A 20925-nucleotide genomic window follows, 5' to 3' on the forward strand; every position below is an offset into this window, starting at 1 on the left:
GAAAAACACAGATTAATAAAAATAAAAACCCAAAATGTATAATACTTACGATCTTGTGGCAAGGACCGGTCGTAGGAACTGCAACGCGTGATAGTGACGGTATCTAGTTCTGGTCCTTGACGCAGATCCACTGCGAACCTGGCCCTCAGCACGAACATCACTGTTGAAGCGGTCCTTGATCGAACGCCAACGTGTTCGGACTTTGTCCACTGTTGATAAAAAAAAACAGTGCCGTCAAGTACAACAGTCACTGCTTCACAATTTAGCAATACAATACTCAAAGCAGTCACTGTAGACCACGATGACACTGTTGGGTTTCCTGCTAGAATACGCCTAGCACGAAACCCAACAGTGCCGTCAAGGACAACAGTCACTGCGGCACAATGTAGCAATACAATACTCAAAGCAGTCACTGTAGACCACGATGACACTGTTGGGTTTCCTGCTAGAATACGCCTAGCACGAAACCCAACAGTGCCGTCAAGGACAACAGTCACTGCGGCACAATACAGAGCAGGGAAATACTCACTAAACGCCTTTTTGGCGGATGCTGTGGCGCTGTCCCAGCCATCCATCAACGCTGCGGCCACCTCATTCCATAGCCGCCGTGTCACCACATTGTCCTTGTACAGCCGGTCACGGCTGTCCCACAACGGCGAACGCTCCTGGACCAGGCTGATGAGCTGCTCATTATCCAGGTAGACGTCTTCATCCCGTTGTGGAACCTAGACAAAACACATTCATTAGAATAATCAAATTTAAATTGACTAAAAAGTTACAAAAAAAGAAAAAAAAAAAAGAGTAAAAATAGAAGATAAAAAAAAAAAAAAAACATTACAAATCATTTGATACTTACATTACGTATCACCACCGGGACTTGGCTTCGCTGCTCCTGCTGTTCGCCCTCACTATTCCCGTCCGCAGATGATGATGACGATGTCTGAAAGTTGAAAAAAACGTAAGAGATTTGGAGAAGCAGCAGATATACTTACCAGATGCACGAAAATAATCACCTCACGGTCTGCTTGCGCCAATTCCTGCCGCGATGGGGAATACTCCGATTCTGAAGACATACTGCATGTAAAAATAATAAAAATCATTAGTACATACATAATTTAAAAGGACAGGCATATAATGTAATATACTCACATTCTTCGCTGATATAATGTGTTCTTGGTTGAATGTCTGCTCTTCAATCTGTCTAGTGTAGTAGTGGCAGAGTTTTGGCAGGCACCTCCTTTATATAGCCTTTTTTTTTTGGACTTTAGAAGATTCTAACTAGGATAAAAAGTGGACACCACCCAAAAAACGCTGCGCTAAAAAAGCGCATACCTGCGCATGCCAGTGCGCACGTATGCGCATCCATAGGCTATAATGGCCATTTTTAGCGCAAAACGTGCGCATACGTGCGCATGCGATTTTTTCAAGGGCCAAAAAATGCAACATGCAGCGTCTGGAAAATACCATCGCACAACCCAAAAAAACGCAGCGCATGAAAATCGCATACATGCGCTTACAAGTGCGCAGGTATGCGCACCCATGTTAAATATAGGGGAAAAATCGCATGCGCACGTATGCGTTTTTTTCCAGCGCTAAAAAACGCAAATGTGAAACCAGCCTTAGTGTCATACTTATTATATGTTGCTTTTCTTGTCATTTGCAGTTTTATCAATGATTGTCATTACTATGCTTCTTGAGAGAACTTTTAAGAATCAATAAACTTAAAACAGTTTTTGACTTTCAACATTTTTTTTTCTCCAAATTCTCATTCCTGTGTTAACAAAAAACAAGACCAACTGTTACTCACTCTGCCCAAGCCAAGTACTCGATCTCCACCTCTACTTTGGTGACTGATTACAGTGCTGTTATGATATCATAAGTGCAGCCTTAAAACAATTACTGGGCTCACTGGTTCTTGAAGTCTACATTGACAGAGCCCAGAGATTGGCTTCAGCACTGTTAATGTGACATCACTTCGGCCTGTAAAAAGCTGCAGAATCAGCAGTGGCGATGGAGATTAACAACTAATTTTATTGTTTTGAGTAAGGATATGGGTATTTTGGATAGAAATAAGAAAAGGAAAAAAAACCTTTAAAACATCTAAATCAAAAACTCTCATTTACATTGAAATTGGGCACTTTATCGTGTAACTCTAAAAAAAGAAAAGTACAAAGTGTTTTACTACACACAGTCAACATGCTCCGCAAACAACAGAACAATACAATCGCTGACACTTTCAAAATAGAATGGTTAATAATTTTGTTTATTAATTGGCAAAATGCAAAGTGAATGATCAAGTTAAAATCAAACCAATAGTTTATTTGAGCATCCTTTGCTTTCAAAACAGCATCAATTCTTCTAAGTATGCTGTATGAGTAACCAATTATATTAAATCTGTGATTAATCATTTCTATATGTAAGATAGATGTAAATGCTTATGTCCCCCCCCAAAAAAAAATTGAGAAAAATATTCTATGAGTGATACCTTTTATGGGCTAACCAGAGAAATTATATTTGCAAGCAAGCTATCAGGGCTCAGGTGGCTAATTACAAGTGACTTACTGAGAAAAGATGGCAACATGTAAATAGGAATTATAACAGGACATGAGGTGATGCTAGCTAGAGACAGGCCAAGGAAATCGAATTAAGGTTTTTGTTACACATGCAGATGAGGACCAAGTGTTCTATTAGAGATCTGAAGACCTTCTTATGGAGGTGTGAACTGTGTCCATGTAATGAGTCATAAATCCAGGTGTCAAATTCAGTCCTATTGTTAGAGATTGAAACAATTCAATCTCTAACAATAGGACTGAATTTGACACCTGGATTCATGACTCCTTACTCCTTGAATACTTTTCTCAATTTTTGGGGGGGACATAAGTATTTACATCTATTTTTCTGGCTAACACGGTACCACAATATTATTTTGTATTGTACATTATATGTAAGATAAAATGCAGTCATAAACAGAAGGCACTGTGTAGGAGGCTTAAAATTGTGTGAAGAACAGCCAAACTCTGGTGAACTTGTGGATGACTGGTTCATGTTACATGTCATACACTATGACAAGACTAAGCATGGCAACAAGATGCAAGGTAGCTATACTGCATCACCAAAGTCTCTTAGGCAAAGATTTCAAGCCAGGCTGAGGTTTTAATATTTACTGTTCAAGCTGCTTTGACAAAGTGCCAAAAATTGGGTAATGTTGAGGACAGTATATGCAGTGGGCAGTCAAAGAAACTTTGTGCAACATATAAAAGAAGCCTTGTGTTTTCTTTAAATTTAAATCAAAAGATATCCAGCAGTATAATTAGCTCAGAACTGGCAGCAATCAGTTGGACCCAGCAACACCCATCTACTTTCCTGATAACTCTGACGAGAAGTGGTCTTCATGGAAAAATTGCTGCCAAAAAGTCAAAACATTAACAAGACCAAGTGGCCCAACTATGGGATTCTACAGGATTGATAAAAACAGCTCATTAGGAGATTAGGAGGATGGAGGTGAGCAGCAAACTGCTGTATAGGTATCAATGGGCAGGAGAGAAATGACTGGGATGTTAAGAGTTAACGTTTGTCCTGGAATGTAACTACTGTGCACACTTGGTCAGGCTCTGTAAAAGGTCTACAAGTCATGCTCCATGGAAATGATTTGTATACCATGAAAGCTGTTAGAATCACAAGAGATCAAAAAAGCAAATTAATTGCATACTTGCTTATTTTAGTGCTATGCAGCTGTTTAAAAAATGTTTAATAACTTAAGACCAATTTAACCTCCATGCTAACTCAACACTTGGCATTACTTTATTAGATTTGATTTAATCGGAGGCACTGAATCATGGGAGACAAGTTCCTCAGAGTATGAGCAAAGGTGTCGTCTTGGTAGTGAGGTTGGTAGCCTTTCTCGATCTGCCTCATCTGAAAAATGTGAAAAGTATGAACTCCTTGACAACATTCAAGAAAAACTGAATTCTTCTAAACTAAGGTAATGCACAGGTAAAAAGCTATTGAGTTTTTTCTTAAAATGGACATTTCACCGGATTTTATTTTTATTTTGAATGGATTACCTCCTCCGATTGGTACTTCTCCCCTGACTCTGGAAGTTTTGTTTTTTTTTTTTTCTTCTGTGCCTCTTTTCTAATTGTATGCCCCCTAAACTCCATTGATGTAATAATGCTAATTTTGTTTTTAAACTATCTGGCCATTTACAGCAGAACTACTTTGGTCAGCATCACAAGAGAAAAAGCAAGTAAGCACTGTCATGTACATAGAGAATTTGTCTGGACTGTAGTCAGTTGTTGAAAGAAAAACTTGCATCAATTTTACCAGGGGGCATTACTTGGAAATGAAAAACTACAGAAGAACAATAAAAAATGATTCAGAGTTGGTGCTACAGCACCAATTGCAGGAGTTAGTCAATTTAATTCAAATAAAAAAAGATTGTTCTGTGCTCATAGAATTCTGGTTGCCTTGTCTAAACAAGCCATTAAACTACTGTCAATTTTAGCTTGATCCGCTGATGTTTAACAGCTTTGGTTAACGTGTCCGAATAGCATATGTAATAAGCCAATAAAATAATTTTATCAATTTGTAGTATACAGGATGTGAAAAATATTCACGAAAGCTATAAGTTGATATACTTGATTTAACAGCTAAACTGAACCAATAAAACATAACCTCTACAAAGGAATGACTTAAGGCACCTCTACACTGACCAATTATGACTTTATCTTTTCTGAGTAACTGAAGATCATCACTGATCTGATTCTTCTTTTACATTGGCCAATTATCTTTATATTGATCATGTTACTTTTAAAATTAATTTGTATTAAAAGCAAGATTTGCAAATCTACTTATTGTGTTCTTTAGACTTTTAAATTGGTGAAATGGATAGCTCTTATCATAAATTTTGTATTAACTTATCAAAGATTTGCAATTGTAAATCTACAGCATCTAAGTATATATGTTCATATGACTGACTAACAAAGGAGAAAATCCCTGTATAAAAAAAATATTAAAATCTTTTATGGGTATGCATTATTTGTGTAAAAACAGAAAAAAGTCACAACCATAATGTTATATAAATATGCTTCATGTCTATGGTCAACAGAGTAAACAAGGTGAAAAAACCCACTGCGGAGAACCGTAGATAGCCCTGATGTTGGCCCTGCCTGGCCACAGAGGTTTGCACCCTACCAAGCAATGCAAGAAATGGCATCCCCGTTCTACGTTGATTGGCCCCATCAACCCTTGTTGATCCCAAAAATATATCCACCAGCAAGTATACTAGGTCATAAAATACAAAGTCCAATATACGCAGAAGATTAACAATAATAATATAACTTGACTATTTAACATTAGAGGCTTAGTTTCCATGTGCCAATGGTAATGGTAGCACAAGTACACCCAGCTACAATGAGTGAAACAGTCTGTTTGTCCACACATCACAATCAAAGGAATATGAGACCAACATGCTACTATTAACATATAATATTTTATGAATATTCTCCTGGACAAAGAGAAAAAAGAACTTTAGTGATTCAACAAAGTGGTTGAATGATCTCCTAACCAAGACCATACAGTTGAAAACTGAGGCACATTTAAGTAGGAGAGAGGCTATCTTACTGACATCGATTTCAGAATTTCCAGAACTCAATGAACAGTAGAAAACACAAACAATTTCTCAGGGACTTGAGAATCTTCATGGACAATAGAGCCTACAATTTTGGAGTGGTAAACGCTAACAAAAGTTTGACAGATATTTCTTCCTCTGAAAGGGACACTTTGGATCCCGAGATGGGGTAGGCAGGGGACAATGGAGACACAGCGGGCACTATAGAAACTGCTCCACTATAGACAGATGCAGGGTCAGCGAGGCAGACCATCATGATGTCCGATGCACAGAAACCCCATGGGTTCCCTGCTCTTTTATGCCCTACCAAAGTTTCAAAAGGGTCTAAACCCCTTATGAGGATGCACCATAGTTTATGGTGAAAATTTCATAAGCCAAAATGTCAGTATCTATTTAGATAAGATTCTGAATCCCTTTTGTTCTATGACTCCCATCCATAGCCATATTCCGTATCCCTATATATCTGTATTTTACATGACAAGGCATTGAGGTGGTGGCACATTTTTTCAAATCTAGAGCGACATACTCGCATTATAATATGCATAATTCCTTCATTTCTAGCATCCTTTGTGTCGTTTTTACACACAATTACTTCATTTTCAACTGCTAGTACTTCTACCATCTTGGGGGAACAGCAATGAAGATCCTGTGCCCCGACGTATGCCAACCTCCTCCTTGGCTGGTGGGAGGAAACCAGCTTGAAGTATGATGTGCTTCAAGGATCCTAACCTTGGGTAGTTATATACAGTAGATGACCTCTTCATATTGTGGCTTGTAGAGGAGTTCGACATTAACAACTTGAGTCTACGATTCACAAATAACATTGATGATTCACGTTTACAATTTTCTAGATATACTATTCAGAAAAGACAGAGGGAACTCTTTCAACCTGCACATTTAAGAAGTCTACATCTACAAACAGCTTATTAAAATGGGAGAGTTTTCACCTGACCCTCTTGAGAGGCATTCCCAAGGGACAATACCTGAGGAAGCAGAGGAACTACTCAAGAAGCCATGATTTCCATGTACAATCTAGAGATCTTAGAAATGGATTCCTTGAAAAAGGGTACTCATTGGACATTTTAGAATAGTGCCTTTATGGATGATTTGGAAAGGAACAGATGGTCCTTCTTTAAATTTAGAGCTAGGCAGGAGATTGGACAGGACCCTATGAGAATCACTGATGACTTTGATGACCAAGTAAACAAACACTTTAGTATTCACAAAATATTGGGGTACATTCCTCGCCTACCAGGACCATTGTGACTTTCTTCCACGCCCATCCCAGATCACATACAGAACAGGGAGGTCAATTGGGTACCAACTGGAACACATCTTCCACAACAGACCTGCATATCCAGGCTTGACAGGGATGTATAGCTGTGGAAGCTGTCATTTCTGCAGTATAATAAACCCTTCCAAACATTTAATCAGTGCCTCAACAGTGAAGCACTATTACATTGGAGATTTTGCCAATTGCAAAATCACAAGGGTAGTATAACTTGCATCTTCTCATCCCTGGATTACATGGGAAAAACAAACCGGCCTGAGCTATGTGCGACTAGTGTGGTCGCACAAGGCACTTGACAACAGAGGGGGCACCGCAGCGACACAGCAAGTCATTTTCATTTGCTGCTCCCGCTCGGCCCAGACTTCAGCATGAACAATGCAGAGGGCGACATCCCCTCTGTTATCTGCTCTATATCCGGTCTGCACAGTCGACAGCACCAAAAAGGGGGTGAGATGCCTCCTCTGCTTTAGCTGCATAAGCTGCTGCTGCCAACTCCCCCCTGCTCTCTGGAGCTCTAGGAAGGAAAAAGACCTCCAAATAGGTAAGTATCGTGTGCAGTGTGTGTCATATGTGTAATGTACTACATGCTATCTATATGGGATGTAGGATATGTTTGTTTTTTTACATCTTCTGCTGCTTCATTTTTTCTCTATCAATCTAACCCATATGGATCACTCTATCCCATATTGATCGATCTATCCCTTCTGTGGTATCTATAGTGTGTGTGCTGGAAGAATTCACAAGTCTGCAGTCAGTCATCTCTGAAATACGGGATTCAGATGGAACCACCAGCAAAAGATTCCCTGTATTGAGGCAGATGGAGACACTGTAGATGTCGTCTGGCCTATGATCAAACGGTGTCCTGAAATGCGGGTACCTCGGTGAGATCACTGTTCGCTCAGTGAGAAAAAGCCTCTATGCTCAGTGCTACACTATGAGACTTTTTCACTGTGCTAGCAGAGATCTCACCGAGGTCACTGCAGTTCAGGGTTTAGAATGTAGCCTCGATAACGTCGCTGCATCTCACTGATGCTGCGCTCACAGCATATCATTCATTGGTAGTTCTCAGTCTGTACGAATCTTGGCACCATCCTGATTGAAAGCTGTTTATACCCAAACATGGATTACAGCATGGGACAGAATGACTGACAGGTTAGGGAAATGGTTGATTTTTTATTTTCTATTTTATTACATTAATTTAGAATCATTAAAAGAATCTGTGATATTCTTACGATTAAAGGACTTTATTTTGCCTGTGTTTTTTTTTTTTACAATATAGCTATAGGATTAGTAAGACATGTGCCTTATAGATGCCTCTCCATTACTTACCCATGGGATTGATGTCAACAGGCAATACAAAGGTTACATCAGCTCCACAAACATGAACCCCACTTTCCACCGCTACAAGGAAAGTTGGAAGAGCTGGGCAAAGCACTAGAATTGGCACATCTGATAGATGCGCCTTTTCTGGATGGCTGTGGGCTGCTATTTTTGGGTTGGTTAGAGTCAATATCCATGGCCCCTTACCAGCCTGAAAAGACCAGCCCCCAGCTGTATGTTTCAGCAAAGCTGGCTGTCAAAAATGAGGGGGAACCCAAGTGTTTTTTTTTTGCTAATTATTTCTTTAAACAATTTAAAAAAAACAGCATGGGGACCCCTCTGTTCTTGATAACCAGCCTTGCTAACGTTGACAGTTGAGAGTTGCAGCCCCCAATTGTCAGTTTTGCCTGGCCGCTAATCCAAAATACAGGGGAAACCAAGCTGTGTTTTTTTTTTTTTACATTATTTAGAACGCAGGCATTGGTTGATGAAAAAGGTCCCAATCTAGCGACAACATGCTGGTGGTCAAGTACACGGACGAGGGCTGTCATTTTCTTGACCACCATACATGGTGATGACAGCACCCCCACCGCTGTACAAGGTACCTCTACACAGGTCACCAAACCAGACTGTGTACCAGGGTACAACAAGATCATGGAGGGAGTTGATCTCTCTGAATAAGTCCTTCAGTCGCACGGAGTCCTTCAGTCGCACAGTGCCATGAGAAAAACCAAGATATGGTGCAAGAAACTGGCTGTGCACATGGTACAGATGGCAATGTACACTGCTCAAAAAAATAAAGGGAACACTAAGATACCACATCATAGATATCACTGAATGAAATATCGCAGCTGCAAATCTTTATTCATTACATAGTGGCATGCGTTGAGAACAAGAAAACCTAAAAATGAACAATGTAAATCAAAATTAATATCCATGGAGGTCTGTATTTGGAATAATACTCAAAATCAAAGTGGAAAATCAAATTACAGGCTGATGAACTTCAGTGGAAATGCCTCAAGGCAAGAAAATGATGCTCAGTAGTGTGTGCAGCCTCCACGTGCCTGTTTGACCTCCCTACGACACCTGGGAATGCTCCTGATGAGTCAACAGATGTTGTCATGATGGATCTCCTCCCAGACCTCGACTAAAGCATCCGCCAACTCCTGGACAGTCTGTGGTGCAATGTGACGGTGGATGGATCGAGACATGATGTCCCACATGTGCTCAGTCGGATTCAAGTCTGGGGAACGGGCAGGCCAGTCCATAGTTTAAATGCCTTCATCTTTCTGGAACTGCTGACACACTCTTGACAAATGAGGTCTGGCATTGTCCTGCATTAGGAGGAACCCAGGGCCAACCGCACCAGCATATGGTCTCACAAGGGGTCTGAGGATCTCATCTCGGTCCCTAATGGCAGTCATGCTACCTCTGATGAGCACATAGAGGGCTGTGCGGCCCTCCAAAGAAATGCCACCCCACACCATTACTGACCCACTGCCAAACTGATCATGCTGAAGGATGGTGCAGGCAGCAGAGCACTCTCCACGGCGTCTCCAGACTTTGTCACATATGTCACATGTGCTCTGTGCGAACCTGCTTTCATCTGTGAAGAGCACAGGGTGTCAGTGGTGAATTTGCCAATCCTGGTGTTCTGTTGTAAATATCAAGCGTCCTGCACGGTGTTGGGCTGTGAGCACAACCCCCATCTATGGACGTTGGGGACTCAGACCATCCTCATGGAGTCGGTTTCTAACTGTTTGTGCAGACACAAGCACATTTATGGCCTGCTGGAGGTCATTTTGCAGGGCTCTGGCAGTGCTCCTCATGTTCCTCCTTGCACAAAGACTGAGGTAGCGGTCCTGCTGCTGGGTTGTTGCCCTCCTACGGCCCCCTCCACATCTCCTGGTGTACTGGCCTGTCTCCTGGTAGCACTTCCAACCTCTGGACACTACCCTGACAGACACAGCAAACCTTCTTGCCACCGCTCACTTTGATGTGCCATCCTGGATGAGCTGCACTACCTGAGCCACTTGTGTGGATTGTAGAGTCTGTCTCATGCTACCATGAGTGTGAAAGCACAACCAACATTCAAAAGTGACCAAAACATCAGATAGAAAGCATTGGTACTGAGATGTGGTCTGTGGTCCCCACCTGCAGAACCACTCCTTTATTGAGGGTGTCTTTATAATTGCCAATAATTTCCATCTGTTGTCTATTCCATTTGCACAGCAGCATGTGAAATTGATTGTCAATCAGTTTTGCTTCCTAAGTGGACAGTTTGATTTCACAGAAGTTTGATTTACTTGGAGTTAAATTCTGTTTAAGTGTTCCCTTTATTTTTTTGAGCAGTGTATAATGCTTACGTGCAATCAAAATGTGCAGGCCAGACCGGTACTTACGTTCACTGCCAGGGGTTAGTTATGAAGACCCTAATCTTTAGAGGTCAGGGACAAGTGGGCCCCAGTACTTCCGGAACTGAAGGTGCTTGCATCGTACCAGGCTAACATTTCCCTGGAAGGTCCCTCAAAGCACAAAGAAAGGAAGGGCATAAAAGAGGTGCCAAGTGTGTTACAGAATGGTATGCGCAAGGACAACACTTATCAATGCGACACCTGCCCCAATAAATAAATGCTTCAAACTACCACACGTCCATGGACAACTAAATTAATTTCTGACGATCACAACTAACACATGCCAACTTGATGAACGCTACACTACTCAAGAATCCCAAACTGATGCACCCTACACAAATTATGTATGACATCACAGTATAAAATTCCCATACCATAAAGTACTAGATCATTTTCAAAATGGTATCACTTGTGGGGGATTTCCATTTGTTTTGGCACATCAGGGGCTCTCTAAATATGACATGACTCCTTCATACCATTTCATGAAAGTATGCTTTCTAAAATGTCACTCCTACCCTTCCGAGCACTGTTGTGCACCCAAACAGCAGCTTTCCTCCACATATGTGCTATCAGTGAACTCAGAAGCAATTACACAACCGATTTTGGGGGCCATTTTCTCCTGTTACCCTTGTGAAAATAAAAAAAATTGGGGCTAACGTAACATTTTCGCTGACTCAATGCTATAATTTTTTGTGAAGCACTTAGGGATTCTAGGTGCTCACCACACATCTAGATAAATTTCTTGGGGGGAGGTCTAGTTTCTAAAATTGGGTAACTTGTTGGAGATTTCCACTGTTTAGGCACTTTAGGGGCTCTCCAAATGCGATACGGCATGAGTGGGGATGAGCGAGTAGTGAAATACTCGGACTCGCTGTACTCGTTACGAGTACCTCCTAATACTCGGGTACTCGTAACGAGTAGCGAGTCCAATGTAAGTCAATGGGAAATGCGAGAAATGGGCAGTGTGTGCTGGGTTGGGTGGGGAATGTGCGGAGACTGTGCAGGACTGTGCTGGGCTGTGCGGGGACTGAGCTGGGCTGTGCGGGACTGTGCGGGGATATGCGGGGACAGTGCTGGGCTGTGCAGGGACTGTGTTGGCCTATGCAGGATTGTGCTGGGCTGTGCGGGGACTGTGCAGGCTGTGCCGAATATTGCGACGCGAATAATGAAATACTCGCCAGGATTCGAGTACTGCATTACTCGCCGAGTACCGAATCCTAACAAGTATACTGGCTCATCCCTAGGCATGAGCTCTCGATTCCAGCCAATTTTGCATTTAAAACTTCAAAAAATGCTCTTTGCCTGCTGAGCCCTGCTGTGTGCCCAAATAGTGGTTTTCCTTGACATATGTTGCTAACTACATGATCAGGAAAAATTGAACAACAAATTTTGTGGTCCACTTTCTCCTATTACCCTTGTAAAAATTAAAAAATGGGTCTAAAGTAAAATTTTTTGTGAAAAAAGTTAAATGTTAATTTTTTTTCCCACATTGCTTCAATTCCTGTGAGGCACCTGAAAGGTTAATAAACTTCTTGAATGTGGTTTTGAGCACCTTTTGAGGTGTGCAATTTTTAGAATGGTGTCACTTTTGGTACTTTGTTATATAGACCCCTCAAAGTCACTTCAAATGTAATGTGGTCCTTTTAGAAAAAAAAAATGGTTTTGCAAATTTTGTTGGAAAAATGAGAAATCACAAACTTTTAACCCTTATAACTTCCCCACAGGAAAAAAAAAATTGTTTCAAATATTGTGCTGATGTAAAGTAGACATGTGAGAAATGTTACTGTATTTATTAACCATTTTGTGTGACATATAATTCTGATTTAAGGGCATAAAAATTAAGTTTGAAAATATGTAAAATTTTCCAACTATATTCCAAATTTCTGATATTTTCTCAAATGCAAATGATATTGAAGGCATTTTTAACTCTATCATGAAGTACAGTATGTCACTAAAACAGACTCAGAATCATGGGAATCTGTTGACTCATTCCAGAGTTATTACTTCATTAAGTGACCCTTTTCAGAATTGTAAAGTTTGTAGAATTTGTAAAATTAGGCCTCGTCATGAAGGTGAAAGAGGCTAGGAGTTAAGTTATTTCATGACTGTAATATTTATAAATATTACACACCACAATTACAGTTAGTCTATATATAGTTGAAACCAGAAGTTTATATACACTATATAAAAAGAAACATATGCATGCTTTTCTCAATATCTGACATGAAATTAGAATAAACCTTTCCCATTTTAGGTCAGTTAGGATTACCGTAATTATTTGCCAAATGCCATAATGAAAGAGAGAATGTTTTAAGGCATTTTTATTACTTCCTGCAAAATCAAAACTTTACATAAATTTCATTAGTATTTGGTACCATTGCCCTTAAACTGAATGACTTGGGTCAAACGTTTAGGATAGCCTTCCACAAGATTCTCACAATAGTTGGTTGGAATTTGGCCCATTGATTTGGACAAAACTGGTGTAACTGACCCAGACTTGTAGGTCGCTTTGCTCGCATCTGCCTTTTCAGCTTTACCCATAAATTTTCAATAGGATTGAGATCTGGGTTTTGTGGTGGCCACTCCAAAACAATGACTTTGTTATCCTTAAGCCACTTTGTTACCATTTTGGCAGTATGCTTCGGGTCGTTATCCTTTTGGAAGACTCGTTTCCACCCAAGCTTTAACTTCCTGATTGATGTCTTGAGATGTTGCTTCAGTATTACCATATAATCTTCTTTTCTCATGATGCCATCTATTTTGTTTTGTGAAGTGTACTAGTCCCTCCTGCAGCAAAACACCAAGCAACATGATGCTGCCGCTCCCATGTTTCACAGTTGGGATGGTGTTCCTAGACTTCCAAGCTTCTCCCTTTTTCTTCTCCTCCAAATGTAATGAAGGTCATTATGCTGAAAAAGTTAAATTTTAGTTTAGTCAGACCACAGAATATGTCTCCAAAAATTAAGGTCTTTGTTCCTGTGTGCATTTACAAACATTAATCTGGCTATTTTATGTTTCTTTTGGAGTAATGACCTCTTCCTAGCAGAGTGGCCTGTCAGCCCAGGATGATACAGTATTCGTTTCACTGTAGACATTGACACATTCTTACTAGCTTCCACCATCATCTTCACAAGGTCTTTGCTTTTGTCCTTGGGTTGATATGCACATGTCAGGCCAAAGCACATACATCTCTAGGACACAGAACCCATCTCCTTCTTGAGCGGTATGATGGTTGGACATTCCCATCTTGTTTGTACTTGTGTAGAATGGCTTGTACAGATGAATGAGGCACCTTCAGGTATCTCGAAAGTGTACCTAAGGATGAACCAGACTTGTGCAAGTCCACAATTCTCTTCCTGATATCTTGGCTGATTTTTTGACTTTCCCATGATGCTAGATGTGGCGCCCATGAAGGTTCAGTCACCACAGAGGTACTGCACCTCCTCCTGAGGTGTGGTATCCCATTATCCAGGTAAGGTGGAGATGCCTGACCACACTCCAACACCTGCACCCAGCACAGGCACATTAGAATAGCGGAGCACCCTGTAAGTCAGCTGCTTTGGTTCACAAAGGGTGCTGGGTAAGTGGGTGGAGCTTGGACTGCACAAGAGAGGGAAGAAGGTTAGGAAGGAGTCAGTTGGTGAGAGAAGATCCCCGGAGAGGGATGGAGCGGAAGCAAGAGCAGCAGCAGACTGTTTTGAGTCGGAGCTGTTGGCACGGGAAAGAGCAAGAGAGAGCCTGATTCTTCAGAAGGGAGATAGATTAGTACGGAACGTGGGGAGAAGAGAACTAAGGACAAGGGTGAGAGCAGAGCCCTTCCTTAAGTTAAAGCGCATGGTTCGAAGTCCAGTATCCGAAGTTGTATGGATGCTGATGGTCCTGCAGAAGAAACCGGAGAAATAAAAGTTGTCACCACTTTATTCCCACCTAAGACTTGGGGGCACAATAGCAACGTGTGTGAGCCAGGACCTGATAGTAGGAAGTCCCCGAAGTTGGATACAGCTGTCTGCCGTACGAGTGGAATTCCAAGTAACATCTGGAAGGAGGAACTTGAGCTTAATTCACAACTACAAGTACTTCAGTTTAGGCGCTAGTGAGGAGATGTTCAGGAAAGGCATATGTTGGAGGAGTGCTGGAAAGGTGTACTCTATCTTGCCTGGGAGTTAGCGGAGCCCCTGACCTGGAGGACACGGCAATGAAGTGGGCATCTGTACGCACAACAGACTCTGAGTAAAGCCTTGGAACTACAAGCCCTTGTGTTCTCCACTTATTCCTGCGCCACTGATCCAGCACTGCTACATCTCTGTACCTAGCACTGCACCATCTACCTCAACACCTATTACTACTGCCCTGGGACTACAGCTCTGTCTGTGGGGAGCTTCATCATCATTGCTGAACCACACCATCTGTCCCAGAGAAGCAACCCTGCAGCGCTGGTCAAACTGAACAGAAACCACAGGTGGCGTCACGAATCATCTCAATAACTTTATCCCCATCACTCTACCCCTTTTACATTGACTGCCTGAGGCCACGGACTGGGTCCCTGCCACTGTGACTTCTCCCATTGAAATCAATGGGCCCGGCACGGAGTACCCCACGGCCTCCGGGGGCGAGTCACTACACAAAGAAGCAGTGTGCTTCAGGTGTGCATTAAAATACATCCACAGGTGTCTTTTAACTCAGATGTTGCCAAAAGCTTCCAAACACATGACATCTTATGGGCAGTCCAGAATAGTTTAACCCCTTCACGACCCATGACGCCTACATAGGCGTCATGAAAAGTCGTGCCCAAATGACCCATGACGCCTATGTAGGCGTCATGCTATAAATAGCGTTCCTGCGGGTCGGGTGACCGGGGTCACGGAAAGGTCACCTGACCCGCCCAAAGAGGACACTATAGTTAATCTCAGGGGGTGTGGCTTAGCCTCCACATGCCTACGATCGCTCTGATTGGCTGTTAAAAGTGAAACCGCCAATCAGAGCGATTTGTAATATTTCACCAATGAAATTTGGTGAAATATTACAATCCAGCCATGGTCGATGCTGCAATAGCATCGGACATGGCTGGACACCAACACCCGACCCCCCCCCACACCGACTGGCAGGGGCCATCGGCCCCTGCCACCGACAGACGGCGGCGATCGGTCGCCGCCGTCATCATCTGCACCCCCTCCCCTTCCTATCGCTCCCCCCACCTTCCGATTCCCCCCGGTACCTCCGATGTCCTGCTGTGCCTCCCGGTGTCCCGCCGTCCGGATCATTGGCGCCGCCATCTTGGATAATGGCGGGCGCGTGCCTGCCATTGTCCAAGATTGCGGCGCCCATGAATTTGCCGGCTGCCCATTCATTTTTCATTTTAATCACTATGATAAACTCTCACAGTGATCAAAATGAGAAAAAAGTAAATACACCCCCCGTTTATCACCCCCATAGCCAGGCACAAACAATAAAATAAAAAATTTTTTTTTTTCATTTAGGGTTAGAATTAGGCTTAGGGTTGGGGTTAGGGTTACAAATAGGGTTAGAATTAGGGTTGGAATTAGGATTAGGGTTACGGTTGGGGTTAGGGTTGGGCACATCACGGGGTCTCCGAATGCGACATGGCGCCACGATTTATTCCAGCCAATTTTGCATTCAAAAAGTCAAACAGCGCTCCCTCCATTCCAAGCCCAGACGTGTGCCCAAACAGTGGTTTACCCCCACATATGGGGTATCTGTGTACTCAGGAAAAATTGCACAACAACTTTTGGGGTCGAATTTATCCTGTTAGCCTTGTGAAAATAAAAAAATTGTGGGCTAAAAAATCATTTTTTGAGGAAAAGATTTTTTATTTTCACGGTTCTGCGCTACAAACTTCTGTGAAGCACTTGGGGGTTCAAAGTGCTCACCACACATCTAGATAAATTCCTTGGGCGGTCTAGTTTCCAAAATGGGGTCACTTGTGGGGGGTTTCCACTGGTCCGGCACATCAGAGGCTCTGCAAACGTAACACGACGCCCGCAGACCATTCCATCAAGTCGGAATTTCAAAAGTCACTACTTCCCTTCCGAGGCCCAACGTGTGCCCAAACAGTGGTCCCCCCCCACATATCGGGTACCAGCGTACTCAGGACAAACTGGACAACAACTTTTGGGGTCGAATTTATCCTGTTACCCTTGTGAAAATAAAAATTGCGGGCTAAAAAAAAATATTTTTATTTTCACGGCTCTGCCTTATACACTTCTGTAAAGCACCTGGGGGTTCAAAGTGCTCACTATGCATATAGATAAGTTCCTTAGGGGGTCTAGTTTCCAAAATGGGGTCATTTGTGGGGGAGCTCCAAAGTGTAGGCAGACAGGGCCTCTCCAGACACGACATGGTGTACGCTAGCGATTGGAGCTAATTTTCCATTAAAAAAGTCAAATGGTGCTCCTTCCCTTCTGAGCCCTGCCGTGCACCCAAACAGTGGTTCCCCCACATATGGGGTACCAGCGTACTCAGGACAAACTGAACAACAACTTTAGGGGTCCAATTTATCCTGTTACCCTTGTGAAAATAAAAAATAGCGGGCTAAAAAATAATTTTTGAGGAAAAAAAATGATTTTTTTATTTTCATGGCTCTGCGTTATAAACTTCTGTGAAGCACTTGGGGGTTCAAAGTGCTCACTACACATCTAGATAAACTCCTTGGGGGGTCTATTTTCCAAAACTGGGTCACTTGTGGGGGGTTTCCACTGTTTAGGCACATCAGGGGCTCTGCAAACACAACATGATGCCCACAGAACATTCCATCAGTCTGCATTCCAAAATCACGCTCCTTCCTTTCTGAGCTCTCCCATGCGCCTAAAAAGTGGTTCCCCCCAACACATGGGGTATCGGAGTACTCAGGACAAATTGCACAATAACTTTTGTGGTCCAATTTCTCCTGTTAGCCTTGTGAAAATAAAAAATAGCGGGCTAAAAACCATTTTTGAGGAAGAAAAAATATTTTTTATTTTCATGGCTCTGCGTTTTAAACTTCTGTGAAGCACTTGGGGGTTCAAAGTGCTCTCTACACATCTAGATAAGCTCCTTTGGGTGTCTAGTTTCCAAAATGGGGTCATTTGTGGGGGAGCTCCAATGTTTAGGTACACAGGGGCTCTCCAAACACTGTCACGTCGGCGGCGGTAGCCGCCGCCGTCCCAGCAACAGCGGGGCCCGCCGCTGCCTTTACTTACCTGCGCTCGCCGCGCCGCTCTGTGCCCGCCTCCTCTTCCTTCTTCTCCGTCCAGCTTGTGCCGGCTTCCTGCGGGCGCCTTAGGCCGCGGGCGCGCGCTCTGCAGATCCTTTAACCCTGCAGCGCCGCCCAGCGGTCTGAGCGCCCAATCAGCCGACTTCTGCAGGGTATGTCAGGCGTCTCCAACATGGTGGAGACGCCTGATTATCGTGTGGACTTCCCGTACGGTATCCTGGCCTGGGTGTTTAGGGGTTCCTCCCCTTCTCACTCCTTACACTCCTCTGCCCCTCCTGTACTCCGTGCCTTCCTCCGGTACTCCGTGCCTCTGTCCTGTGCTCCAGTGCCCAGTCCTACACTCCTCTGCCCAGTCCTGTACTCCGTGTCTTCCTCCTGTATTCCGTGTCTTCCTCCTGTACTCTGTGCCTCCGTCCTGTGCTCCTTTGCCCAGTCCTACACTCCACTGCCCAGTCCTGTGCTTCTTGTCTCCGTCCCGCATTCCGTGTCTCCATCCTGTACTCCAGTGCCCAGTGTTATACTCCAGTTCTCAGTCCGGCACCCTCCACTCAGTCCTTCGAGCCGCCCCTCTTGGTTCTAGCAGTCGCGGTATCTGTCTTCTGAGGGTCTGCCCCTAGCGGCCCCTGTATAGGGGTCGGCACCACCTGGCGCACTCACCCCTGGGAGCTCCAGTGCCGTGATCCAGAGGGTCCACTCTCGGACGTAATCTATTTTGTTATCACAGCATACGTCACACACTACATGGTGTCCGCTAACAATTGGAGGCTAAAAGAAAAATTTTGTGAAAAAGTCCCTTTTTTTTACGGATCAATTTGTGAAGCACCTGGGGGTTCAAAGTGCTCACTATACATCTAGATAAGTTTGTTGGAGGGTCTAGTTTCCAAAATGGGGTCACTTGTGGGGGGGCGCCAATGTTTAGGCACACAGGGATTCTCCAAACTCGACATGGCAACCGCTAAATATTCCAGCATTTTTCCATTCAAAAAGTCAAATGGTGCTCCTTCCCTTCCGGGCCCTGCCATGCGCCCAAACAGTGGTTTATAACCACACATGAGGTATCTGTGTACTCATGAGAAATTGCCCAACAAATTTTATGATCCAATTTATCCTGTTACCCATGTGTAAATGAAAAAAATGATGCTAAAAGAAAATTTTTGTTGGAAAAATTAAAATGTCCATTTTTTCCTTCCACATTGCTTTAGCTGCTGTGAAGCACCTGAAGGGTTAATAATCTTCTTGAATGTAGTTTTGAGTAGCTTGAGGGGTGCAGTTTTTAGAATGGTGTCACTTTTGGTTATTTTCTGCCATATAGACCCCTCAAAGTGACTTCAATTGTGAGGTGGTCCCTTAAAGAAAAAAAAATGATTTTGCAAATTTTGTTGTAAAAATGAGAAATCGCTGGTCCACTTTTAACCCTTATAACTTCCTAACAAAAAAAAATTTGTTTCCAAAATTGTGCTGATGAGTAGACATGTGGGAAATGTTATTTATTAACTATTTTGTGTCACATAACTCTCTGGTTTAACGGAATAAAAATTCAAAATGTGAAAATTGCGAAATTTTCAAAATTTTTGCCAAATTTCCATTTTCACAAATAAATGCAAAAATTATTGACCTAAATTTACCACTAACATGAAGCCCAATATGTCACGAAAAAACAAACTCAGAATTGCTAGGATCCATTGAAGCGTTCCTGAGTTATTACCTCATAAAGGGACACTGGTCAGAATTGCCAAAAATGTCCAGGTCAAAATAGGCTGGGTCATGAAGGGGTTAAAGGCATAGTAATCTTAGTGTGTGTAAACTTTTGACTTTGCCGTAAGTAATTAAAATGCCTTAAAACATTCTCTCTCTCATTATTCTGGCATTTGGAAAATATTCATAATTATGGTAATCCTAATTAACCTAAAACGGCAAAGGTTTATTCTGATTTCATGTCAGATATTGAGAAAAACATGTATATGGGTCTTTTTATATAGTGTACATAAACTGCTGGTTTCAACTGTATGTTAATATGCTTCCAAACATATAGTGTGAATAATCCTAGATGTGTGGCTATATGCATTAAATAAGCTATTGCTGTATTCAGTGGTATAATGGCCTATATTTTTCCCTTCTAGTAAAAGTCACTGCATGGATAGTTCAGAACTTTTTATGTTTGTAAAAATACAACTATTGGTGATATCACTATTTTCTCTCTAATTACTGACACTTTCCATACTGTTTATTTATTTTCCCCTCTAAGGTGTTTCTTGAAAAATCTAAAGATTACTGGACTCTTCATTATTGTTGTTGCCTGTTCGGTGAGTGTCTCATCTGCAAACATTACTCATGGCCTAAAGCACCTTTGTGCAGTTTGAGACTGTGGATTTGAAATTACAGCTGACAGCTCATTTGCCCTAGTCTCCTGGTGTAATGGTAGTGGATTGCTTTACTCTTAAATGTTTCCTGTGAGGTTTTAGGAATCTCTTCTAACATTCCAATTTTGCATTTTCTTGAGTCATTTAAATGAACACCATTCTCAAAGGTCTTTTATTTACTGCATACCTTACTTCCTAGAAAGGCTTTCAATAAAATCAAAGCAAAATAATTACTGGTGAATGCTTCGTACTATTTTAGAGCATTTTTCTAATCTCTGTGCACCAATTGCGAAAATAACTGTTGGGATATGCTTCACTTCTCATCAGTCAGGTTTTTTTTTCTTCTAGAAACAGAGCTACTCTGTTACATGTGCTAGGTCTGATATTGCAGCTCAGTCCCATTAACCTCTTCCCGACCGCCCACAGTAGATAAACGTTGGCGCTTGCTGGGCTTTGTGCAGCGCCGATGTTTATCTACTGTCGGCGGTTTTGTGCCCCCCGGGACCCCCTCATACCTTATAACGCGGGGATCCCGGTGCACAATGCATGCTGGGACCCCCGACGTCATCGAGACCTGATTGGTTCAGGTCCTGATGACGTCGCGTCACAGCAGCCAATGAGAGAGCTCGCTGGGAAAGCTGCTTGTTTCCCGGCGATCTCCCTCATTATAACGCGACTTCTCCTCTGAGCTCATGCTGACA

At 42.6% G+C, this 20925-nt stretch overlaps 1 protein-coding gene across 4 annotated transcripts in view; it reads left to right on the top strand.

Annotated features, from left to right (window-relative positions):
* OCA2 (OCA2 melanosomal transmembrane protein) overlaps nucleotides 1–20925 on the top strand; it is a 665305-nt gene that overhangs the window by 308715 nt on the left and 335665 nt on the right. For all 4 annotated transcript variants that reach the window (XM_073541479.1, XM_073541480.1, XM_073541481.1 and 1 more), the window contains 2 exons: nucleotides 3809–3982; nucleotides 20110–20167. In XM_073541479.1, the coding sequence (XP_073397580.1) occupies nucleotides 3809–3982; nucleotides 20110–20167 (232 nt within the window). The remainder of the gene's footprint in view (nucleotides 1–3808; nucleotides 3983–20109; nucleotides 20168–20925) is intronic.

Source organism: Dendrobates tinctorius, unplaced genomic scaffold (genome assembly GCF_039654945.1).
Source record: "Dendrobates tinctorius isolate UK_male_01 unplaced genomic scaffold, ASM3965494v1 ptg000121l, whole genome shotgun sequence".
NCBI lineage: Eukaryota > Metazoa > Chordata > Amphibia > Anura > Dendrobatidae > Dendrobates > Dendrobates tinctorius.